Source organism: Aotus nancymaae, unplaced genomic scaffold (assembly GCF_030222135.1).
Source record: "Aotus nancymaae isolate 86718 unplaced genomic scaffold, 86718_ANA_hifiasm-v0.15.2.pri h1tg000040l, whole genome shotgun sequence".
In the NCBI taxonomy this organism is placed as follows: Eukaryota; Metazoa; Chordata; class Mammalia; order Primates; family Aotidae; genus Aotus; species Aotus nancymaae.
Window position 1 is genome coordinate 123,148,217 of NW_026988454.1, and position 26,899 is coordinate 123,175,115.

Here is a 26,899-nt window from a genome sequence, read left to right on the forward strand (position 1 = left end):
CTACCTTTCCTCTTCCAACATTAGAAAGTAGATGATGTACAAGGTATGACTAATTTATTTATGCCAGATTTTACCGAGGCTACTCCAAAAGGAGAAGTCAAGAGTCTCAATACCAGTTTCTGGCACAACTAACATGCAAAATTCCACTCTCTTTCAAATGCAAGCCTTTTTCTTAATTATTTTAATATCCCCTCACAGAACAGTTTATGAAAGCTTATATTTTTCTCATTTGAAAAAAAAAATTCATTTCATTTAAGGTATAATTCAGTGGGCTTACCATAATCAGTAACATAAAACTCATACATGGTTTGATTTGAGCCTTTAGGTATTTCTGGTAAGTCCAACTTGCTTTCATGCTGCCGTAAGAAGGCTTCCAGCTTTTCTCTGCTTTCCAGTTCCAGAAGGGCTCCTAAACTCCACATCAGGCCAAACACAAATAATTTATGAAGATGCTCAACACAGGAAACACCACCTTCTTCTTTAGAGGGAATTAACCCTTCCAGAAGATTGAGAGACTGAAAATGTTTTAAACAAAATAAATTTTTTAATTAAAATTTTGAAAATAAAAAATTGTAAATAATAATTAAATTAAAAAGGAGAAAGGAAGACAGAAGAAAACAGATATGTCTCAGGCTATTGCTTGATCACTGTCCTCAGCCAACAGCATATAAAAAAAGGCTATCCTGCATTAGACAGTCAGCATGGTCTAGCAGAAAGGAGGGTGAACTGGAAATCTGCTAGTGTGATTTCTACCCCCAGCTCATGCCACTGACCTGAGTCTCAGTTTCCTACTGGGAAAGCAAAAGGCCTAGACTGGATGTTAGCAGCTAAGGTAGCTACTGGTTCTTCTAAAGTTTGGTTATCCAAATTTTCGAGATCGAAGATTCTATTTCTTTGTAACATTTTGCAGGACTTAGCAAAATGTTTGGTAAATGAAGTTTTATTGCAGTACAGTCACACTCATTCAAAATGTTTGGTCAATAAAGTTTTATTGATGCACAGTCACACTCATTCACCTACGCATTGTCTCTAGCTGCTTTTGTGCCTGAGACAAAGAGTTGTACAAAATATTTATTAATACTATCTGGCCCTTAAAGAAAAAGTGTGCCAATGCCCTACAGCATCAGAAAGAAAACTACAGTAAGACATGCTTGGTCTTTGGAAACAAAATTATTTCAAAATAAAATATTTTCTTATGCATTTTAAAGTAATTACTATATAATTCACTGATTTGGGCCTTATATATTGTTCCTAATCTACCCACAAATGACTGACATCTCTTAACTGAGAATCAAAGCTCTAGAATGTCTAAGGAGAGATCACCTATAGACCAGGATTAGGAGAGCCCTTGAAGAGCTATGATTAGTTCTATTTTAACCCAAAGACTAACAAGGAAAACTGAATAGGAAAAAAAAGGAATGCTGGCTGGGCATGGTGGCTCATGCCTACAATCCTAGCACTTTGAGAGGCTGAGGCAGAAGGACTGCCTGAGTCCAGGAGCCTAGACCAACCTGGGCAACATAGGGAGACCCTGTCTCTACAAAAAAAATCCAAAAATTAGCTGGGCATGGAGGTGTGTGCCTGTAGCCCCAGCAACTGCAAAGGCTGAGGCAGAAGGATAGCTTGAGCCCAGGACTTCAAGGTTGCAATGAGTTATGATTGATTGCACCACTGAACTCCAGCCTGGGCAACAGAGCAAGACCTTGTCAAAAGAAGAGAAAGAAAGAAAAAGAGAGAGAGAAAGAAAAAAAGAGGGAGAGAGAGAGGGAGGGAGGAAGGCAGGAAGGAAGTGGAGGAAAGAAAAGGAAGGAAGGAAAGAAAGAAAGAGAAAGAAAGAGAGAGAAAGAGGGAGAGGAAGAAAGGAGGGAGAGAGGAGAAGAAAGAAAGAAGGGAGGGAAGAAAATAAAGAGAGGAAGGGAAGGGAGGAAGGAAGGAAGAAAGGAACAGATAGAAAGAAAAAGAGGACAGAAGGGAGAAAGAGAGGAAAGAAGGAAGGAGAAAGGAAGGAAGGGGAAAATAATGCTACAAATTACTTGTCAGATAAATTTTATGTAAAGGTTTTCCTTATCTGTTATATGCTAAATATGCAAAGCCAAGATTGCCTCCCAAGTTTTCTTGATTGCAACAGGCCTTGCTGTTCTTTTTCATGAAGCTATCTAATTTTATTTTATTTTATTTTATTTTATTTTTTAAGACAGGGTCTCACTCTGTCACCCCTGCTGGAATGCAGTGGTATGATCTTGGCTTATTGCAAACTTGAACTTCCAGGTTCAAGTGATCCTCCCACCTCAGCCTCCCGAGTAGCTGGGAGTACAGGCACTCACCACTACACCCGGCTGAATTTTGTAGAAACAGGGTTTCTCTGCATTGCTCATAGCTGATCTTGAACTCCTGAGCTCAATCAATCCACCCATCTTGGCCTCCCAAAGTGCTGGGATTACAGTTGTGAGCCATCACACCCAGCCAATGAAATCATTTTCTACTGTTGGGATGGAACCAGTATTCCAGTGTGTATGTGTGTGTGTGTGTGTGTGTCTGTGTGTGTGTGTGTATTTTAAAATTTACTTTAAACCAGTATTCCAGTATTTGTGTGTGCGTGTTGTTTTTTATTTAAAAATTTACTTTAATTAATTATTTCATTGACTGTCATTATTAGACCCACCCTCTGGGACAGGTCACTAAACCTGACAGTGGGAAAGACAGTTCATTCCCCTTCCTCTGACAACATCCCTCTGGGAAGTGAAAATAATAGTGAAAACAGTAAGATCATTAAGAAGATCTTTAATAGGAATCAAAATTCTCAGAGCTTTAACAGCCACATTATCAAATGATTCTTAGGGACTATCTGAACTTCCTATTTCAGATGGCTGTAAACTGCAACTGAGTGAAAAAAAAATCAAAATCTAGTAAAAAAAAAAAAAAAAAGATCTTACTTGCACAATATAGTTGCACTCCAAGAGCTGCATTTTGGGATTGAGACTTAGTTTCATGTATGTGTATGTATCTTCAAAGGCTTTCTCATACAGTGTGTGGAATACAGCAGCTTCCTGTGCAGTGCGTTTCTTCAACCATGCCTGCAGCGAAGAAACAGAATCTCTGTTTATTAAGAAAGTGAAACACGGAGAGACCCTGAAGGTTCTTCTACCCATCTCTCTGCCCCACCTGTAATATTGGCCTCCAGCTGAGAGCAGAGCTGCTGATATAGACCATGCCCATCCTAGAAACTGTGGCAGGAGACGCGTTCTCAATATTGTGGACTTCAAACAGAAGCTTACAACTAGGGGCCATGGGAATTCGATCACCATTAGCTAACGTCAGAGTTTTATTATCATCCAACACAGAATTTAAGTTCTCAATCCAGATGGCATCCACAGGACCATCTAAAATGAGGAAAATGTTTTCACCTGCAAATAATTGAAACAATCACTTTTCATCTGCAAATGATTAAAACGAAGCAATCAACAAATACTGTCTTCATAAGCTGGCAGGGAAAAAAAAAGATCACAAAGGAGGGTTTGTGCACACCTTTTTTAGCTTTTAGTGTTTTTCTCCACAGAGTAGAAAAAATTCCATCTGTCCAGTCATTGGTAGCCGCGTCCAGTCTGCCAAACATCTGAGGCGCAGTAATGGCTTTTGGATTCATTCGCATTTCTCTATGAGGCCTTCCGCATTCCGTTTGCGCCTTCATCAGAATCGTTATTACAGTTGTCTTTCCAGAACCACTGGGCCCCAGAGTCATCAAGCCATGCCGTACCAGAGATGTCTCATATAACTATACAATTAACCAGTAAATTAACAAATGTAATTTATGAGTCTGTTGTTGATATTCATAGCAGTTACCTGAAGTTTAAAGGCTTTAAATAAGCTCTTCATTAAAGTAACTAGTTCACTATTTTTAAGTTGTAAAAAGTGTTCTTTGTTTTACTAGAGGTGCATAGCAAATTAGCACCACGTTATAAAATGATATAAGTGATAAAGTAATGACAATGTAGAGCCTGAATTACATTTTGGAAATAATTAATTCAGGGTCTAGTTTTTGCTTCTTGCGTGATGATGATTTCCTGTGGTTTTGGTATGCTGGTCTATAACCAGCAGTTTTTCCATGCGCAAACTTTCTCGGCATCCAATGTGATGATATCGCCCCTTAGTGATGGAAAGCAGCAACGCAGAGCATCACAGTGAAGATCCCAGTTTCACAGGGGCCTTCTAATTCCCCAGAAGTACATCTTGAATGAGGATTCCCGTGCGCGTGCGTGCTCCCAGGAGAAACCAATAAGAGAAGAGGAAAGCAGGACAGGAATGGGAAGAAGGTGTGATTGAGGACAAAGCCCTGTAGAGGGCAGACTTGAGCCTGATCCCACGGGAGACTGGAGTGTAACTTACTCCTCAAAGATTGCTCCACCTGGAACAAGGCGAGCTTGACTTTCCTACTCCATCACCCAACAACTCTTAGAGAGGCTGATTTGGGGTGGGTGTGAAATAAACTCCCTTGCAGCACCTACTCTTTGTGCCTGCCAACAAAGTGGCTCCAGTCCTCCTTTTGCTGTGAGAAGCAAAACCACACAGAAGCTGGGCAAGGGACACGTGGAAATGGTAAAAGAGACTCAAGGAGACATTCTAAGAGCATGGACAGCTGCTGTTATACATCCTGTCTGTAGTTTTCTTGATAAAAAATAAGAAGTTGAAGGTCTGACAGCTGATCAGAGAGATAGAATGAGTAATTCTCCTAACATTTTGAATAGAAATGTATTACCATTGTAAACTAGAGTTTAAAAGCAACAGAGGCACCGTTCCTGACGTGTTCAAGAGCAATGTTATTGACATCAACAAAGAACCCAAAATTCTAGTCACCACCCATTGAGATGGCAAGAATTTTAGAACTCAGTATACTGTATGCATATCACATATAAAATCATGTTTCCCAGAATTTTTTTTTAACACTTAGTTTCTAGTACATGAATGATGAAAAAGACTTCTCCCATGCACATATTTCTTTGTCAGATTTGGATGTGTCTCAGATATGCGTACATCTTATAATCTGGCAAGAACAACAAGTTAAAATAAGAATTGTTAGATTAATATTTCATATGCAGTTTTTAACAATGTCCACAATTTCAGCTCCTTAATTTTCCAAAAGCCCTGGAAAATACTCCCAAATCATCAAGCTCATAGAGATTTAATCCTGTGTCTCTGCTACAAGTTCTTGATTCTCCTGGTAATCCAATCAAGTGGTTGGATGGTTGTCACAGGGGTGAAATGTAATCAACAGAAAGACACCAACGTATACAGTCAAAAGGCTCAGGTTTTAGTATAGGTGAAGGATATAGCATGTCCACCCAAAGCAGGAGCAAAGTAGCACTCCCGGATTCCTCAGGCTCTGCGCCCCACTGAGGCACCCAGCTGTGGTCAATACTGCCAGATTGGCACAAGAAGCCAGCTAAGTTGTTCCATTCCCTTAGAGTTTTCATAACCGTTCATTCCAACATTGTCAGCAGGTGTAAGTAACAACTGCAGTAAATTACTGCTTGATTACTGCGAGGCAGGGTAAATCCATACTATCTTCCTAGGACCACCACATCCCCCTGAGTATTCTTTTTTGCAATGATGTATATGTGGTGTTTTAATTTAACATTTACATCAAGTAAGACTAACCATTAGTTCTTCTCTTCAGATAGAAATATTTAACACATACTTGTCATTTTACTGATAATAGATTAAAATGTCTTTACCTGTACAAGTTTCAGGTTCCAGGGTGGATGGTTAATCAAACCTTCTATCTGAACTTGGTTAGCTACTGCGGCTTGCAGTTCCTCATAAGTACTACTATCCAGTTGCAGTCCTGGAAACAGGTCATTGATTAAGCTGAGGAATAGGGGTTCATCTTCATCAACCTAAGGTGGCATAGTTTAAAATAAATTTACTCATTCAGTCAATAAACATTTATCAACTAGCTGAAATGTGCATAGCACTTATCACTTCATGCCCAGAGAACCATTTATTACTCCCCTAATCAGGCTTGTATTCTCTAGTACTTTCTCTGGAATATCACTGATATGGTTTGGCTGTGTGCCCACCCAAATATCATCTTGAATTGTAGCCCTCATAACTCCCACCTGTCTTGGGAGGGACCCAGTGAGGCTTAATTGAATCATGTGGGCGGGTCTTTCCAGGCTCTTCACATGATAGTAAATAAGTCTCACAAGATCTGATGGTTTTATAAAGGGGAGTTACCCCGAATATGTTCTCTTGCCTGCCACCATGTAAGATGTGACTTTGCTTTTCATTCGCCTTCTGGCATGATTGTGAGGCCTCCCAAGGGATGTGGAACTGTGAGTCCATTAAAACTTTTTCCTTCATAAATTATGTCTTTATTAGCAGCATGAGAACAGACTAATACAATCACCACTGAATCCACATTGTACCCAAAGTTCCTTCCCATTCAATGTGTTCTACAATCTTGTCCCAGTCTATTGTTCCAAAGTACGACCTCATTACTTTATCACATAAATGCTCTGCTTCTCACAGAGTGGCATTTGCATTAACCTTAAAAATGATAATTTGTAGTTCCAACCCTATGAGATTAAATTACCAATATTTTATTTAAATTGGGAAAATACCCATAACCCTACATGATTTCATCCAACAATGGCTGGAGAACTCCATCAGGGCAGTCTTCTGAGCCTTTCTTATAAGCAGTAGGTTTGAGTACACTGACTCCAACCCTTATTTGCAATGTCTTTAATACATAGATTGCCCTGTTCCCAACATCTGGCCCCTTATGACTTCTCTTTACTCTCCAGGGATTTGTGATGCTTTCCTGAATACTTGTCTAGGAATTTCAAAAATACTGTCCCTACAGTCCATGTTGGTCATACAGGCAGTGAGGTATACTGCCAGGATCAGTGGATTTGGCATCAGAAAATCTTACACATTTTTGTCCCAGCTTCTCAGCTGATGGTGATTATGGGGGAATCCTACAACCTCTCAGTCTCCGTTCCCAGCAAGTGAAATGACAATAAGCAGACTAGGCATCCAGATGCCAGAGAATTGCTGTGAGGTTCAAACAAGAATACACCTGGAAAGACTTTGTAATAGTAACGAACTCCACAGATGTTACTTTTGTAATGAGAATGTAGCTTCCCAAGAACCATTTCTTCTTTAACCTTGTACACCCATGGCATGGGCACAATATCTGGCATGCAGAAATCCTTACATGCGACATGAACCTGTTCATCAGCTAGTTCAAAACAACCTGGCTGGGCTGGGCGTGGTGGCTCATGCCTGTAATCTCAGCACTTTGGGAGGCTGATGGGGGTGTGGATCATTTGCATCCAGGAGTTGGAGATCAGCCTGGGTGACATGTCAAAACCCTATCTCTACAAAACAGTACAAAAATTAGCCAGGCATGGTGGTGCACACTGGTAGTCCCAGCTACTCGGGAGGCTGAGACAGGAGTATAGCTTGAGCCTGGAAGGTGGAGGTTGCAGTGAGCCAAGATTGTACCACTGCACTCCAGCCTGGGAGACAAAGTGAGACTCTGTTTCAAAGAAAAAAAAAAAACCAACCGGGCTGTAACTGTGACAAGCATGAAAGTAGCATGCTCTCCGCAGCAAATTTTCAATGTGGTTTTGGAAAACAGAAACGGAGTTTATGTTTTGGGAGAGATATATCTGAGATAAGCTAGTCACATACAGAGAAAGCAAAAAGTTCTCATGGTTCCCTGGGAATCCAGATTCTTATGCTAAGAATTTGTGTCACTTTGTGAATAATGGTAGAGAACTAGGTTGAATCTTGGAGCTGGGGCCCACTGATGACCTGGTTCACCTGCACACAACTGATAAAAGGAGGCCCTTATAGTCCCTGTTGGTCACACAGAGTCATGGGGTCTTTTGCCTTCTTCTGGAAGCACAGTGGTAGCTTTGCCCATTATCCCTGTAATTATTAGTGCTCATAGCTCAACGTCAGCCTACCCCCACTTGTCCACCAAATAGAAAGAAACCACGTCAAAATTTTTGGAAAAGTAGAGAATTCAAAGAAGATACCAGTTTAGAAAGGTTCATATCTCTTAGTCCTCTCATGACAGTGCTTAATTCACTATCTTCTGGTCTGGCTCTTTTTTGAGATCCAAGAGTCCTTAATACAGATAGAATATTTCTCAACCCAAAGTCATAATGAACCTAAGATGGGAGAAGAGGGCAAAAAGATGGTTTAATTGAAAAACTAAACATAGACTCACAGCTCACTCTAGGCATGTAGGTCGATTCTGGTACTTTTATGCCATAGTTTTGGGGTGGCTAAGCTGCAAAGGTTTATTAGCTCAACTTTCCTCTGACTGAAATATGATCATTCCATGGGAAAATCCAAGCTGTATGATCAAATATTGACACCTTAAATATCTTTTGAGAATAATACAGTCCGATACAGTCCAAGCAACAAACAATACGTTTTAAATGCATAACCAAGAGGTTACACACTATGTGATTATGTTTACATAACATTCTTGTAATGAAATTCTAGACATGGAGAAAAGGTGAATGGGTTAGGGATTTGGGAGAGAGGTGGGTGTGGCTATAAAGACATAGCATGCGGGAACCTCATGGTGATGGAACAGAGCCGTATCTTACATATTCCATACAACTACATATACACACCAGTGCATGTATAACTGGTGAAACCGTAACAAACTCTGTGGACTGCTTCAGTGTCCATTTCTGATTTTGTTATTGTGCTGTAGTTACAAGATGTCAACAGCGGGCAAGGCAAGATGAAGGGTGCACACCTCCCTGTACATTCCTTTGCAACTTCCTGTGAATCTACAATTATTTCAAAATAAAAAGGCTTTAAAAATACACAACCAATAGGTCAAATTCTAAAACATTCTAGGAAAGAGTCAATGAGATTTTAACTCACCGATGAGCATTTATCAAGGGAAAATTACAAAGCAAAAAACCAAATTCTATTGCTGGTGGGGAAAGAAGACCTATAAAGTTACCTGTTTAGTAAGTTGCTCTTCACAGAGTTTGTAAAGAACATAAAATTTTTGAGCCAAGATAACATTTTCAAGAAAACCACAGCTTGCAAGTTTAACTCGCATAATGATCTGAAAATTAATAGAGTGAGATTTTTTTCAACAACTTTAGTGAAAAACAAGTAAAGAACATAAAATACATTATGCTTTTAAATCCTGGTACATACCTGTCTATCAGGAACCATCATAGCAACAGTTCTAAACTGGATTTTTAAGTTTTCTGGTAGTTCCTGGCGCCCAGCATATCCAGGGTTCTAAAAGTTAAAATATGTTTAATTTTTAATTGTTGATACAATAATCATTTCTGAATACAAATATATTTCAAACCCCTAATTCAGATTTTAAGATGGTATTGAAAAATATTAGATTCATAAAATCTTCTTGTTTTCTCAAAACAATGTGTATTGGACCATACATATTTATTAATATTCATATGCCCTTTTATACATTTCCATTTTCATTATATTAATACAGTCACACACAATTTTGTGTGGCAAAAATTAAGTATCTGTGTGTCTACTGGCTTAAAAAATAGAAAAGAACATGAAATAATCAAAGAGATAACTGAATAAATACCTGATTATGGTCTAAAGTGTGTTAATGAAAGAAGGGAAAAAAACTCAGGATTTTATACTGATAAGCTTACTTGGGCACTTTTCGTATTCCATCTCTTCAATTATTCTTTGCAGTTATAGTTATAGAGCTCTTTGGCTAACAAAAAACCATGAAAGTGAGGGGAAATAAAGATGGGAATGCTGGGAAAAACACTGAAAAGGACAAAAGTAGAGGCTGACAGGAAATGAAGGCCTCCTAAGAAGCAACAGGTTGAAGATAGGTCAGACTCAAGTCTCAAAGGGAAAGGTGGGGATTCAAAGACAAGTAAGGCCAACAGGGATGAGTTATTTTAGGCAAGTTTGTTAAAAACCTTCAGTCCCTGACCATTTACTGGGCACTGTCAATAGGCCAGGTACCTTGCTAGGGGCTGGAAATACAGAGATTGGTGCTACCTCTCAATATTCCGCTTATCCTTCCTTAGACACAGAAGCCCACTTGCAAGCTGGGTACATCAACACCTAGATTAAAAACTACATTTCCCAGCCTGCCTTGCAGCTTAAATTTTACACTGAGAGATGCAAAGGGGCACACACTGTATTGAAATATCCTTGTTGTTTGTTTGAAGGGAGTTGACTCAGTCAGTTGGCTGCAACACAAGAGAGATGCTTTCTGTAGCGTCTTGGGTCAAAAGTTGACCTTGAAGATGAAATTCACATGGAGTAGAACCATAAAAGGATCTTAGAGAATAAATCCTTATATGTTAAACTACAACATTTTTTAGGTTTCAGTTATTTACAGCTTAATGCAATATCTAATTGCTATTTCCAATATTACTCTTAATCCAGGGAGCATGTTAAGCTTTTTTTCTAAATTCTAGACCATAGTTTCACACTGAGTACATTTCTTCATCCTACTTCCTGAGTTATAACCAATACTTCCAGATTATTCGTATTTCCCCCTAACTGCTTTACTGGATGTTTGCTTATAATAAAGCATATCAGAATTCTTTCTGATTTTGCTTCCTATAATTTATCATCTCTATCCATGGGGACATTTAAAAATTCAGAGTGCTTTGTGTTATCTTGCAACTTCGAGATTTAACTTTATGGAAAACACATAAAAGCTTTAAAACTGGTAACACATAAAAGCAAAAAAACTCCTGTTTATTCATGCCCTTGGTTTTCTATCTTTACAACACTGAATCTCAAAGCTCACCCTTCATCACATAGTAACTGAATTTGTTACAGTTCTTTGGTATAGGACCTTGTTAAATTATTATAGAAATTTTAAGTCATTTCCTTTTATTCGTGTCAAAGAAAAACCAAGTGTGGAGGTTAAGCAGTCAGATTTTGATGTTAGAGAGACAATAACTTCTTTATCTTACTGGCTGGGTGACCTAGGAAGTTTTTAAGTCTCACTGAGCCTCAAGTAAGTCAGCTATATAACACCCACTTCAGAGAGCTATTGTAGCTATAAGATACAGTGTACATGTGAGAGAATATTTCAGGTCCTTTCTCTTTCTAGTTACATAATAGGACTGCACGTTTTCCCCCACCCCACCACTCCATGAAGTTAGGTCATGAAACTTGCTTTAGCCAATGACTCAGGACTTGTGGCACTTCTGGAAAGAAACTCGAAGAGTCAGAGCACAATTCTTCATGTTCTCTTTCTCCTTTGCTATAGCAAAGAGCAATGATTGAGAGAGTAGGTACCCTGTAAGGCCGAGTACCTGAGTAAGGGTATACAAAGCAGCCCTGGCCTCACACCCCTACTCTAGTCAACCCCGCAGTGGACATGTGGCATGACAGAGAGATACATCTTGTGGTTTTAAGCAATTAAGATTTAGAGATTGTTTGTTACTGCAGAATCACATGAGTTATGCCAACAGATACAGCACATAGAACATTTAGCCTGCACCTTACACATATTATACTAAGTGGTCAATAAACAGTAGCTATTATTATCATTAGCATATTAACCTCTGTAGATCTGGATCTGAATTTTTTTTAATTAAAAAAAATGTAGCTGGGCACAGTGGCTCACGCCTGTTATCCCAGCACTTTGGGAGGCCACAGTGGGTGGATCACGAGATAAGGAGTTTGAGACCCACCTGACCAACACGGTGAAACTCCGTCTCTACTAAAAATACAAAAAAAAAAAAAAATAGCCAGGTGTGGTAGCACACACCTGTAATCCCAGCTACTCAGGAGGCTGAGGCAGAAGAATCGCTTGAACCCTGGAGGTGAAGGTTGCAGTGAGCCAAAATCTCGCCACTGTACTTCAGCCTGGGCGACAGAGCAAAACTCCATCTCAAAAAAAAAGGAAAAAAATTTTACTATTTTATCTTCTGTCTGGGCTTCTATCTACTGACTACTCAAAAAAAAAAAATTATACAATAAGAGAGAACAGCTCATGACTCTTGGATAGTCGGTCATTTACCCACTAACACATTCTTTGTTTCATTTACATCTATAATAATTAAACTAATTAAATTGCATGTAAAGCCTTTTTTCTCACCATTGTTAAGAAGATTCCAAATTCTGGATTTAAATCAACACAATCACCATCAGAAAAAATGAACTGTTTCTTTCTCTCTTTTCTTGCTGTCAAAACAATATAAATTTGTTGTGCTGCCACTGATAATACAGGTAATTCAATTCTGTTAAACTCATCAAAACAGCCCCAGGAACCTGACTGTGCAAGACCTGGCATGAAAAACAGTCAATTTGTAAAGTTTTACTCTATAATATGCCTTCTTGATAACAATCATTTCTCCAGTATTCTCAAACCATTATACACTGAAACGTGATTATGTAAAGTTTCTTATCTGGCTGTTTGTAAATAAATATTTAATTCCAGTGATAAAGAGAGGTTTAATTGTTTGTATATTATCATCAAAACAATGGAAATAGTACACTGCCAAAATGAAAGTACAAATTTGGGGTGGATTTTGAAAATAGAACCCATGGTGTTTGCTGAAAGACTGGATCTGAGTATGAAAGAAAGGAGTAAAGGACAGGTCGAAGTTGTTTTGGGGGTGGTGGTTTTGTTCGTTTGTTGTTGTTGTTGTTGTTGTTGTTGTTGTGTCCGTGCACCTAGAAGACGGAAGTGACTGTTTAGTGGGATGGAGAAGGCTGAGGGAGGAGTAGATACAGGAAGAGAGATTGAGAGTTTGGTTTTAAACATAGTGAATCTAAACCTCTTAGACGTTTAAGTGGACATGCTCAATTAACAGTTGTACGTAATGCATCTAAAGTTTTAAGGAGAAGTCTGAGCTAGAGATATAATTTTGGAGTCATCATACAGATGGTATTTAAAGCTTGGGCTTACATAAGATCACCAAGGGAATGCATGTAGATTGAAAAGAGACTACCAAGGACTGAGCTCAGAGGCTGATGTGTCTTCAAATATTGTTTTTCTCTGTCCATCTGAAAACACCTTCTACCTACCTTTCAGGATTTTCTCAAAATTTTCCATCTTCTGATGGCTACCCACTACTTATTTTCCAGTGTTGCTACACTTTTTAAAAATCTTTCATTTCAGTGGGAGGGAGGCCACATGTGTCCCCCGTTTGCTATCTTGATCTTCTCTACTATTATTTCAGGCAACTATACATTGATTCCATGTTCATAATCTAACACACATTCAATGCATAGACTATAACACTAGCAATAGTATTGAACCATATGAGATTGTTATCTCCAGCCATTTTCGACCTAGAAGAATGGCAATATCATATGGATCAACCCATACTAATGTTGATTATGTGAGATAGTGTCACTTTAGATTTATATAAGAAAATAACATTAAAGGGCAATTAAAATAAATTCACCAAAAATAATCTATATTATTTGACACTTGCCTTTGAAAATCCTTCCTAGGCCTCTGAAATCCATTTGATCTGAGCAGTTAAACACAACCACATATTTTCCCAGACACCTTCCCATGTCTTTTGTGGTTTCTGTTTTGCCAGTGCCGGCAGGTCCTGCGGGAGCACCTCCCATGTTCATGCCCAAGGCCTGCGCTAACGTGATGTAGCATCTGTAAATGTCCATCCAGTAAAGCATTGTGAGCATGGGATGACACATGACAGGATGGCACAAACAAAAGTCTAATGTGATTGGAATGGGCCTGTTTATTTTAGAGTTTGCATAGCTTACATAAAAGAGGCAACCAAATAAGGCTGGGGTACTTGATATAAAAGTACTACAGTGAATACAAAGATTTCTTGAGACAAATTTCAAAACCCTTCGATCCTGACTTAAAACCTTCAGACCTTCCTCCCATTATGGTCAGGAGAACCAAATGGGCAGTGTTGTGTTGGCAGATGTTTAACAACCGGCTCTCCAGAAAAAAAATAATAAACCTGGTTTTCATGTTTGCCAATTTCTATTGTATAAATACCTCCACTCTGGTCAATGACAAGCTATCAGCATGATATCACAAAGTTAGGACAAAATGCACATAGACAGACACAGGGTAAGCACCACAGGTTGACACAAGTCAGCTCCGGCACACCACTGTAAATAGTCTCACTATGAAATAATTCACTAATTTAGAAAAGTGCAAAGAATAATAATATAATCTCTTTGTATCCATGTTCCAGCTTCTGTTGTATTTGTTTTGTATCTAAGTAAAACTTAAGATTAGTAAAGAGATTAGTAAAGCTTCATGAGACATGATGCTTAATATGTAAACACCAATAGAAGAGAAAACACACTGACAAATTTATGTTGCTATGGCACTGAGAATATGAAAGGGATTCAATAAATCAAAAGGAGGCTGAAGATGTAATTTGATTGTGTCATCATTTCACCTGGAGGCAGCCCTACTTAAAGTAACAGCAGAACTAAATATTAACCCAATTTAAGTCAATTCTAATAACATTTATTGAATGTTTTCCATGAGCAGCATATTTAACTGGGTGTCGTGGGATAAAAAAGACCCGGTAATTGCCTAGTGTCATATAATGGCAAGAACTGTGATGGGATCTGCCACTGACTAATTATTCATATTGGCCATGAAAATTCACTTTAGGTATCAATTTCCACATCTGAAAATCCAAAGAATTACATGCTCTCCAAGGTACCTTCCTTCTTTGCAATTTTAACTACTTTTGGGATTCTAGGAACATTTTTCCATTTTGCAATCTAAAATTAACCATTAAATTACTTACAGTCAACATTCAAACTTGCTTTTATTCTTTTATCTTTTTCTACTTCATAAAAATTCAATGCACATGTATGTTTAAGTGGTTATTTCATTGTTAGGCTGACTTTAATGAGCTAGCATATACCCAGCACAACAGCAATCTGCTTTTGTTAATATTTCAAATGCAACCTTAAATAATGTTAAGCACATTATTACAAAATGAAAAAACGAAAATTGGGTTTCCTACCTATCTGTTAATGGAGTGATAACGAGGCGATCAGTACATCCCAGAAATTCATTTTGGTAAATAAAATCAACATCTGTAATAGACACCACAGTCTGATCCAAATCTTCCTTAAAATAAAATCTACTCTGTTTTAGCCATTCAAAATCAGTAGCTGATTTGATATGCATTTTTACCTTAAAAACATAAGATACAAAAAAGTTATATACTGCATTGCAATAGCATAAAACACAAGCATGTGGGCAGTTTTCATTTCACTCATTGATGAACTGATTCTTTTTCGCTTAACAAATATTTATTGAGTTCCTTCCTGTGCTTCACACTGGGCTAGGCGAACAAAGATAGACATGGTTTCAGGCTTCCAGAGCTTACAGAAAAGGGAAAAAGGCAAACAGTGAAACACATCATTGCAATAAAGCACAAAAACCACCGCCAGAGAAATTTGGGGCTCATGAATATATGCAGCAGGAGGACCTAACTACCCCAAGGTATCTGAGAGGGGTACTCAGAGGAATAAAACATCTCAACTAAAACTCAGATAAATAGTAGAAATTGCCAGGCCCAGAAGGAGCAGGGAAAAAAATGGGTAATGAGGGAGTGGGAAGAGTAAGTGTTATAGGCAAATGCCCAGAAGATCTGGTTGGCATCTTCAAGGAACTGAAAAAAGGTCAGTATAGCTGGGGCATCCCGGGATCTGGAGAAAGAATGAGCATTGAGGCTTCACAGGGCCATGGGAAGGGGTTTAGGAATTGTCCTCATGGCAGTTGGAAGCCACTGAAGGGATTAAGCAGGGAAACATGTGATTATACATGCACATGTCTCCCTGCACCAGCACTATAGCCAAGCCACACAACCTGCCTGGTCATCAGCATATACAACTGAGGCAAGAGGTACTGGGCTCCCATCGCCATGGATGCAAGCTCTAGTACCCGGTCCATTCGAAGAGACAGAAACCAGGTAAGTGCCCTTAGAAACTCCATCCCACCACAACCACATTCTGAGGAGCTTCATGACTTTCTGGTGAAACTGGAAAAACCCCAGTCCTGCCCATTCAGAGGAATCAACACAGGAAGTGGCAGGTGGTCCCCTTCACTCTTCTTACACCCAATAGGCCCACTTCCAGGTCAATTGACACTAAAAAAATGGACTTACAGCTACTATACAACGTTCAGATCTCCATCTGACCAGGCCTACATACTCCTTGCTGTTTATAGTCTTGCTTTTTGTTATTGTTGTTTCTTGCTTTAGTTATGACCTTGTTTCCTCCTCTAGTTAAGGACTTGCTTCCCACCTAAAGCACAGTTTGTATTCATCACCTTGAGTTACTTTCAGGTAACAGTCTGGCACCACCCCCAGGGACTGCTCTGTAACACCGGACTCAAGGCCATGGGGATGCTCTCAGCCAGCTACTTTCAACCATCTGTTAAGTTGGTAAGGAGGAGGTGGAGAAGAAAAGAATAGTTAATGGATTTATTGAGTTCTTGCTGTGCATCAGGCTGTTCTAAGCATTGTACATGGAAAACTAAAATGCATATATGTTGGCCATGAGATCTGACTTAGTTGGGATGCAAACACTTCAACGGTGATTAAGATAAAAGAAAACAGTTTCATACTTTTCTTTGTGTACAGCGTTTTTTTTTTTTAAATCCATTCTAGATGTAAAGTAAAGCTTTGCTTGGCACTTAATTTTAAAAGAAACATCTTTTACAGGACTTCAGATTTAGGAGTCAGTGAGAGATGTATAGAAAACATCCTCAAAAGCATGCTTATAGTAGATATAAAATGAACTCCATACTAGCGTTTCTTGAGGTGGATGTCAATGAAAGTCAAAGTATAATAGTAATTGCAATTAGTAAAAGCAAGTCAGTGGAAGGCCAACACAATATAAGTGTGCAGCTTTCTGATATTAGCTTGATCCAGAGAAAAATTTTAGAGCATTATTTCTCAAGCTTCAATATGTGTATCAATCTCCTAAGAATCTTGTTAAAATGCAGATTCTGATTCAGTTGGTCTTGGATGGGAGGAGGGAGGCTGGAGAGTCTGCTCTTCTCACCAACTTCCAGGTGTTACCAAGGCACTGTTCACCATGTAATACTTTGAGAAGCAAGGATCTTGGTTGCAGGGGAATGGATGGACTGACTGCATGTCCTTCAACTAATCTTCAATAAATATAACTTATCTTATCATAACTTTTGATAGAAGTTTAAAACAGGTAGTCTATGATCATATTCCCTAAAACAGAACCCAACCTGCATGAATTATGTGTCTCTGATGAAGGAAAGAGATACCTTTAAGGTGTATCAAATCAAGTAGACTAAAGCAATGGGAGTTAAATGGTAGGTAAAGATTGTCAAATAGTGGCATTTCAAAACCACCTGGGGCTCCTAGCCTGTAACAGAAAATCCTTGCTTTAGGAGAACTTGGCCTTCGTCAAGGCCACTGGTTAGAGTCCTATTTCTAAAGGAATTCAAACACTTACCCTTCTTAGTCCTGCCCTAAAGAACTTTGCCCAGATCAAGCCCATGATCACCATCAACTGGATGAACAGCCACGAGAGTGCCCTGAAGCCTGATTCCATTCAATCTGTGTTCCTTTTACAATCAACCCAACAGAGCTTACGACCTAAATTATATCATGTTCCTGTTTATTTGGTTTAATGAAACAACTTGTTGACTCATATCACATCAGTTGGTTCCAGACTTTCAGAGTGCCAAATGAATATATATCATTGTTTAAACCACCCAATACAGGTATACAATATTGTGGACAAGATATTGATGGACACAGTTACATAAAAGGACCAAGTAAATGGAAATTTCACGTAAATTAGGCAATATATACAATTCTTAACTGTCCATTATTAGTACCCCTAATTAAGAAAAAAATACCTTACCAAGTCATCAAAAATGTCTCTCTGATGCACATGGATGGTAATTAGAGTTTCGAATTTCACTCTATCAAACTTGCTGAGATCATGTGTTGTCTGACTAATGAGAGTATTTAGAATATCCAGGAATTTCTGATTGGTCACTTGCATGATTTTCCTGTCATCTTTTGCATTATGTAAAGCCTCTTCTGAATCGTGTGTCCACAACATCTGAATTCCCAGAAGTCCAACCTACAGAGATCCAGCAGACAAATATTGAAATTTGCCAAATATTTAAAGTACATCTGCAATAAAATCTGGTGGTCACTTGTTCACATTTTAAAATAAAAATGAGATAGACTTGCATTTCTTCACTCCCAAAGGAGGGAAACAGTTAAAGTTTTAACAATTAATATTTAATTATTTCAAAGTAGATAGATTAATGATCATTAAAATACTGGCTACCATTTGTTGAATTATATGTGTGTTACTGAAGATGTTTAGGAAATTTTTCTACAGAGGGCCTGAGACTATTGTATACTTCCATGCAATGATTTTTCTTTCTCAAGAAAAGCAAATGAATTTATTTACTTGTTCTTGAGTATGGCTTTCTGAAGGTCTCTTTGTTCTTCTAAAAACAATATGCTGCCTAGCTCCTTTCTTGACTGCTCCCTCTCTCTGATATCCACGTCTTTATCAATGCCTACTTTTCTGTTTCTATATTTATCTATAGAAGAGAGAGGGAGACAGAAAGTGAGAAGAGGAGAAGCTTGTATTCTTTGTATCCTGATGAAGGCATAAAGACATTGTGGGAAGATGCCACCTTAAACTCCAATTTCTGCCCCAGAAAAGGTAATAAAAGTGTCTGAGCATGCCCCACCCTCATCCCTTCACTATTCATCAAGAGTCGAATAACAGATCCAACATCATTTGGACCAAAAAAGAGGACTGAAAGCAAGGTGGGCAGTATGTAGATACTGCTTGCCATGGGCTCAACAATGAGAAAAGGAAGACTAAAGCCCTCTTTCTGTCCCTGCCTTATCAGAGACTTTGATACTTTTCCTGCTAGAGCAGTGGCCAATCCTGGGGACTGAAGCTACAGATAAATGAAACTACCTGGTGAAAGTGAGCAATCGGATCTGGAGAAAATAGCCAGTGTCAGGAAGCCCCCAAAAGCAAGCAGATTCTGGCTCTGACAGCAGCAGATGATGGTCTAAGCGGGGAAAGACAAAGAGAAAAACTACAAAAGCATAGCAGCATAAGACTGCCTCACTTAAAGACAAATAGACCAGCAGACCCCAACATACACTGCATAATGGTGTCTATCCAAAAGCAAGTCTTTACAATCATTATCCTGAGTCACCAAGAACAACTTAAAATTATGTTATATACTCAGTCTAAAAAGGCATGCGACTTAAACAGTGAAAAACAGAGGATGTTTCATTAAAAAAAAAAAAAAAAAAAAAAAACAGAAAATAAGAATGCCCATTCTCATCAATATTATTCGACACCTATAATAAACACATTAAACAATACGAGAAGGCACCACATGTTCTCACGCACACATGGAAGCTAAAATAAAGCTGACCTCAGAAAAGTGAAAGCAGAATGAAGGCTACTAGAGGCTGGGAAAGGTAAGGAAAAGAGGAGGACAGGGACGGATTTGCTAAAGGTTACAAAATCACAGCTAGGTAGGAGGACTAAGTTTTAGTGATCTATACCAGTGATCCCCAGCCTTTTTGACACTAGGGACCGGTTTCGTGGAAGACAATTTTTCCATGGACAGGGATCGGGGGACGGTTTAGATTCTCATAAGGAGCATACAACCTAGATCCCTCACATGCACAGTTCACAACAGGGTTCCCTCTCCCAAGAGAATCTAAAGCTGCCGCTGATCTGACAGGAGGTAGAGCTGAGGCAGTAATACTCACTTGCCCGCCACTCACCTCCTGCTGTGCGGCCTAGTTCCTAATAGGCCCAGTTCTATACCACTGTAGGATAACTATAGTTAAGAATAACATATAGTTTCAAATAGCTAGGAGGAGGATATTGATTGTTCCCAACACAAAGAAATGATGTGTTTGAGATGATGAATATGCTAACTACTCTCACCCGATCATGAGACATGTGTATCAAAACATCACTATGCACCCCATAAATATGTACAATTGTTATATGTCAATTTAAAAAAAGAAAGGGAAAAACTGCAATAAACACATAAATATTAGAAGGGAATACACTAAAATATTAATATAGTCATGACTTTTAGGTGGTAGTAATATGGGAAATTCTTATTTCCACTTTTATTTTTATTTTATTTACGTTTTGGGATACATGTGCAGAACGTGCAGGTTTATTACATAGGTAAATGTGTGCCATGGTGGTTTGCTGCACCTATCAACCCATCACCCAAGTATTCCACTTTTATAATTTTTGCATTTTTCCAATTTTTGCAAGGATCCATTGCATTCAAATCTTTAAAACATATTTTAAAAGAAAGCAGAAGTGGAATTTTAAACAATTTCAGATAAAAATGTTAAATTAACTTGATAGTAAGTAAATGTCAGTCATTTAAAAAACCTTAAAAATAATGAATATATATATATGTATATACACACACACACATACACATTCATATGTATCTATTAGACTCAATGTACATATCCTTAATGAAGAGGATAGTAACATATCCTCTTCTGGCAGATGGGATGGGTTGGTCTAGAATGGTGTAGGTTGACAAGCAGGTGGCTGGGAGCTGAGGTTTAAATGAGCCTGGGTAGGCCACTCTAACTAGTTCAAAACTACAATTGCCTCACACCATCAGCCCAACAACCTCCTAAGCATCCTTCCCCTTTACTTCCATGTCTTTTCACAATTACTTAAGGATTGTGTATTCTCACCTGTGCTGGAAAGTGGTTGAGGAATGGTAAGAGTTGAAATCCTGTATCACTGATTTGATAGAAAGCGGATCTAATTATATTATGTAATGATGACATCTGCATTTTTAACAATTCCAGAAGCCAAATCTCCACAGGACCTTTGGCTATAACAGAATTATCCAACTAAAACAAAATTACAAATATATTATAAATTGATAATAATTTGGCATTTTTACAGATGTCCCATGCATACTTAATAAATCACAGTGCCCTATGACAAGCAAACAGTTTCATATTTTATACAAAATATTTTAAATATGGGTAAAATCATATAATACTATAGCTGGAAGGAACTATAGAGATCACCTAGTCTAAAACTTTCACTTTATAAATTACAAAATGAGTCTCAAGAGAAGTTAAAGGATTTATCTAAACTAGTTTTTAACAAAGCTATAGAACGAGAACTATCTCTCCTCCTGTTTTTTTCCATAAGAGAATTGCATTCTCCTCAACCTAAGTTTTTAAAGAAATTCTAGTAACAAAATTTAAAGCAAGGTAAATTACAACAATTTTTTCTCCTTCTCTTGATACGACGGCCATGATGCAATCGTAGTCTTTTGCATGAAATGTCACCTCATTGATGTTGTCAGATACTGCAGGGAGATGCGGCTGTAAGGCAGAGGAAAACATCACACATGAAGCTGAACACAAAAGCCTGAATATTTTGTATCTTTTTAAAAGGTTAAGAATTGAATTCATTGTCTCAAAAAATAGAGAGACTTGCTTTGACCCTTGACTGGCTTGGAGACCTACTTTGTAAAATCAAGCCCTACAGAATCTTTTATCCAAGTCTGCATATGGCTCCTTCTCATGCTATGCAGATTAGACTAAGGACTGCCACCTTCCTCCAGATGGAGACTGGACCATACCGCCTCACCCCTCCTCCCCCACAAGATACAGCTCACTCCTTCCCTCTCTCCACCTTTCACAGAGCCATTCCATTCTCTCTTCTCATCATTACAAGTCCCTGGAAACCAACAAGGAAATAACATTAGCCGTTTCCCAGATCCCCAAACAAGAATTGGCCCCAGGATGGGCCCTTCCGTGCCTCCCACTCTCAGTTCACTACGGTTTTTCTTTTCCTCTTCCAAAATATTGCTCTGAGAAATGGCTAAAAGCATTTGAGAAGTATCCTGGAAGAAAAAAAGGACAAATCCAAAATACAACCCCTATTTGGTTTAAGAATATTTAGAATAAAATACTCATAATGATAAATTCGATTTAATAAACACATACTGTGTGCTAGAGACTTTGCTATGCATGGTCTCATGTAACCCTCATGACAGTTTTGTGAGGTGAGAACCATCAATATCCTGATTTTACAGATGTGGAAATTGAGGCATGGGGAAATTAGGAAGCTTGACAAAGTCACACAGCTAGGAGTGGCGTAGTCAGTGACTTGCTTAACATGGCTGGACTGCTTCAGGATAACAGGCTCCAAATACACAGAAAATACATATTTTATGATCAATGTAATTTGTAGTACTCCTCTTTCCTGCCTGCATTTTTAATATTTTAACTTCACTTTTATTCTTGATTGTGTATGCTGTGGAAAAAGCAATTTAGATCACAGATTCTTGGATTATACCTGTATGGTGTGGGAATCACTGGCTTGTCCAAGAATTTCCAAGAGAACTGGATCAGATACAAAGAAGAACCTTGGAAATAGTAATCTTTTCTTCTCCAAATACCTACAAATAAAGTTGATAGTATGTTACCAAGTGGCTTTTCCCCCTAAATTATTATTTTTCTAGCCAAGACATAATTGCTAACATCTTTGCTAAGATAATAGCAAACACCTAAAGTCATTTATCACTTACCCCTGCATGTTTGGTGAAAACCAAAGTCCATGCTCTACCATGGATGGCACTTGGGAAAACATGAGAATCAGAGCAAGTCTGCCCCATCATCTGCTGTCCTCTCCTTTCTCAACAGATGCCCTCCTATGACTTTTCTAAGACTGTTGGAAACCTCATGGCTTAAACCAAGGGGAAACACAAACCTTATCTCCAAACCAACACATTTTGAGAGTGAAAGTGGGGACAACTAACCATTAAGCCAGGACAGAGGCATAAACTTGGACAAACCAGGATGTATTATCACCCTATTTCAAATAGAAATTGAAAATGAACTCCCTTAAAAAAATTATCCTGACAGCTATCCTCTTATGATGGTAAAAATAAAAATAAAATAAATAAAAATAAAAGTGAACGTGTCTGGTGAATTGTTCTCTTAGTGCACATGTCCATGTCTTTCCTATTCCCTGAATCTGTGAATGTGACCTTATTTGGAAAAAGGACTTTTGCAAAGGGGATGAAGGATCTTGAGATTAAGGATCTTGAAGAGCCCTGAATCCAATGACAAATATCATAAGAGACACACAGGAAGAAGAGGAGGAGGCCAGGTGAAGACAGCGAGAGATTGAAGTTATGTAGCCATGAGCCAAGAAACTCTTAGAGCCACAAGAAGCCAAAAGAGGCAACGGAAGATCCTCTCTTACAGTCTTCAGAGGGAGCCAACACCTTGATTTCAGACTTCTTGTCGCCACAAGTGTGAGAGAATGAATTTCTGTTGCTTTAAGCCAACCAGTCTGGGAAATTTGTTGCAGCAGCCCTCAGGAACTAATACAATGCCTTCACCCACCCACCCCTAAGTCAAAGATGTCTTCCTTGCAGAAAAGTTAAATCTATGTGAAATTTTAAGTTTCTATCCATACTTTAACGATCACTATCAAACCAGAAGTAGTCAATACTAGTAAGTTTGGGATAAAACACGGTCACATACAAAATGATATGTGATTTAAAAATTAAACTCTTACCCTGTCAGTGACTTCTGACATACTTCCAACTGCTCATGTAAATGAGGTAAAAGTTGTCCCATGGTCTCATCTCCAACACAGCAATTAATCACATTGGGATTCTCATGAGCTCGCTGCATTATTTTCATCCATGACTTGTCAATATTCTGAAAACGTTTTGCTTCCTGAAAACGAATCCATAGCCAGTAAAGATTAGTATTTGGATAACTGAAAAAAAGCAAAGCCTTCACCCTGGAATTTTCTATAGTTCTTCAAACCAGCTTCTATTAGTCTCAGGCTGCATAATTTAAACAGACAATTATTTTTTCATTTGAATTCATTCTGAATGACACAAACCCAAAGTTATAAAACTGCATATTAAAATGCTACCTTATCACAATAGGGCTTATTGCTTATTTGTTTCATTGCATTTAATATGTTTTTCAAAGTACCGTATGATTAATTTGCAGAGCTATCAACTTAAGTTTCCAGTCTAGTGTTTCAGCACCCCAGGTGTCTTGGTTTGATGAGCAAACTGAAGAAGCATGAAAATAATTTGATCTCAGGATTCTTGGAATAATTACAGCTCAATAGTACCCCAGGGCAGGGGGAAAAAAGAAAAAAACACAGTAAAACCACAAAACAAAGTTTCATTTACATTTTTGCAAGTGAAAATTTTCTATTTACTGTGAATGATATTAAACTTTGCACTCAATTGCAAAAATGCCTCTAGAAATTGGCATAATCTTGCCTCTTTTAAAAATACAGCCTTCTGATTAAAAAACAAAAATGATATATTTCAGTTTAATGCTTTAAAAATGTGCTATAGTACAAAGGAATTCGGCCATTTTCAAAAAAACTCTTTTATCTTTAATTTTTAACCTATATAGGTCCTATTTATAAATATAGAAGTTTAGGAAGAGCAGGATTGATTCTCTATGAGGAAAGTTACCTTCATAGACCAAAACTATCAGTTATTATAGTTAATGGAATTTATTTAAAGAACCCCAATAGAGCTGTTTTGAAGGTTTTTTACAGCCTCCCAAGGCTGTTTTCTTGCTCCACACTATGTTTCTGATCTGCTAGTAGTAGACTTACTAATCATTAAAGTTAATCTATGCTTACAGAATATAGGTTAATTTTAATGCTACTCTCAGAGGACTATTATGGGGTTAACTCTTAGAAGAGATGAGCTACTATAATTTTATAGTACTGTATTTGAATGTACTTCACATCCTCAAACAACCTCATGATTATTCGCTGTTTAAAACTATGTGAGTTTCTTCTTTCTGCTAATCAGAGGTCAGCACTTAAAAAAAAAAATTCCGTAAGGGGCCAGATAATAAAGTTTTTAGACATTTTGGGCCATATAATCTCAGTTATAACTACTCGGCTCTGCTGTTGTGGTGCTAAAGCAACCACAGACAATATATAAAGGAATGGATGTGGCTGTGTTCCAATAAAACTTTATTTACAAAAACAGGCAAGTCGGCCATAGTTTGCCAAACCTGGGCATAGCCAAGCCCTGACCATATATGTCTTTGTGAAGACTTTTACGGAGACCTAAAGGCAACATACACCAAATTATTTTATCAGTAATTACAACAGCGTATTTACCTGAGGCAGCTGTTTGGCAATATCTCCACCTACAAAGACGGCTTCAAGATAAACCCAAAGGTTCTGTACTACAAGCCACTCTTCAATTATATCTGAGGAAGTGGACAATTTATACACCCAATTCTGGATAGTTTTTTTAAATGGAGCATTGTATCTAAAAGGTAAGAACAGAAAAGATCACGTTTCAAAGATTCAGAAAATAGTACCGCCTTAGCGAAGTAAATTACAAAAGAAATACTACTTTTGGAATGAATGTTTTGTCCTAACAGGGCAGTTCCTACTAGCTCTCATACAGCTTATAAAAACTGTTGCTTTTTATGAATAAAACTCATATAATTCTGTGATTTTACTTATTGTTCCCATGTGTCAGTCATAGAATAGGAGAATGGGCCTAGTTTTATGGTACTTAGGTCCAGCAAAGGAGCTGTGCTAGTTGCTTCTGGGAGTAAATGGCAAACAAGGAATAAGATGGTTTTCCAAAACTTCTGTGAACCAAATCCAAGTGGGGACTGCCTGTGAGAGTAACACCTAAGACACTGTTATTGGTCCATGGAACTATTGAATCTAGGGAAAGAGACCACTATCCAGGGATTTTCCTTTTATGAATGGTCTTGAAGGTTTCATCCAGCAAGAGACAGACTATCTCTAAAAGGACAAGACAAATCAGATCCCTAAAGATCAGGAAAGGATTAGCTATCACCAGGTTCACCTGGAGAAAGATGACCACAAAGCCAAGGTCAAGCTTGAGGTCTGATGTTCACTTACAGGTGTGCTCTTCCCACCCACAGACAGCAAATTACACCAGGTATTGCAACTAAATTCTGCAGTGCTAGAGACCCAGGATTGCTGCCCCACAATAGCATGGCTCCTGTTTTCTGATTATTAGGGCTTGTTGAAGTGTTTATGAGAATACAAGGGGTCCAAAAAGCTGAGCACAACAGAGGAAGACAAGAAATAGAATGAATGTCTTGGAGGTAGCAATGAGAGGCTACAGGGTAAAAACCCCAACTACCTACAGTTAGAGCAAGAAGCTGACTGCTGTGTGTGCCAAGGGCAAGTAGTTTCAATGTGGTGCAGTGACATTTGCTGGTGAGAGGCACTTGTTGACTAGGATCTTCAAACTTGTCTTGATCTAGGACAGAGTGATTTGAAGATATTCATACATAGAATGAGTTTTTTCTGGGTACAGATTGATGCCTGAATACAACACATAACTTCCCTGAAAGCCTATGTTATACATGAAGTAACAGATGGAGTTGTACACAAATTGCTCCAAGGAGGTAGGTAATCCAGTTGTTCAGGCAGTAAGAGGCATTTTTCCCAACACTCAATTTATACTGTTTACCTGGCCACTGGTCTAGAGCTGAAAGGCAGTCAATATGCCAAAAACATCTTCCAAATAAAGACATGTAAACTAACATGGCATGGGCAGGCAGTTTAGCGAGATGAAGCAACTAGACAGACCAAAAATGATTCTGCACAGAGAATAAAAAAAGTCATCCTTGATGGTGCATAACTTCTAAAGATGGAAACGGGAGATCTGAAATAAAATCTAGCATAGCTAGTTTCTGTCCTTTGGCCAGATACCTGCATCATACAACTTTGTGTGGTCAAACCCACCAGGACCCATGAAGTCCCATGGAATCAGGGATCCACCAGGGAAGTGTCACAATCCAGGCAATATCTACAGTCAAGTCTCACC

General features: G+C 38.4%; 1 protein-coding gene across 1 annotated transcript in view; it reads right to left on the minus strand.

The window, feature by feature from the left end:
* Positions 1 to 26,899, minus strand: part of DNAH8 (dynein axonemal heavy chain 8) — a 338,863-nt gene that overhangs the window by 152,797 nt on the left and 159,167 nt on the right. The window contains exons 36-52 of the mRNA XM_064360442.1: positions 25,198 to 25,351; positions 23,602 to 23,765; positions 22,372 to 22,474; positions 21,288 to 21,392; positions 20,745 to 20,906; positions 17,872 to 18,096; positions 14,982 to 15,154; positions 13,446 to 13,624; positions 12,101 to 12,288; positions 9,196 to 9,282; positions 8,993 to 9,100; positions 8,043 to 8,177; positions 5,730 to 5,891; positions 3,526 to 3,772; positions 3,163 to 3,404; positions 2,934 to 3,074; positions 278 to 515 (exon numbers count right to left, since the gene is read on the minus strand). Coding sequence (XP_064216512.1) covers positions 278 to 515; positions 2,934 to 3,074; positions 3,163 to 3,404; positions 3,526 to 3,772; positions 5,730 to 5,891; positions 8,043 to 8,177; positions 8,993 to 9,100; positions 9,196 to 9,282; positions 12,101 to 12,288; positions 13,446 to 13,624; positions 14,982 to 15,154; positions 17,872 to 18,096; positions 20,745 to 20,906; positions 21,288 to 21,392; positions 22,372 to 22,474; positions 23,602 to 23,765; positions 25,198 to 25,351 — 2,813 coding nt within the window. The remainder of the gene's footprint in view (positions 1 to 277; positions 516 to 2,933; positions 3,075 to 3,162; positions 3,405 to 3,525; positions 3,773 to 5,729; positions 5,892 to 8,042; positions 8,178 to 8,992; positions 9,101 to 9,195; positions 9,283 to 12,100; positions 12,289 to 13,445; positions 13,625 to 14,981; positions 15,155 to 17,871; positions 18,097 to 20,744; positions 20,907 to 21,287; positions 21,393 to 22,371; positions 22,475 to 23,601; positions 23,766 to 25,197; positions 25,352 to 26,899) is intronic.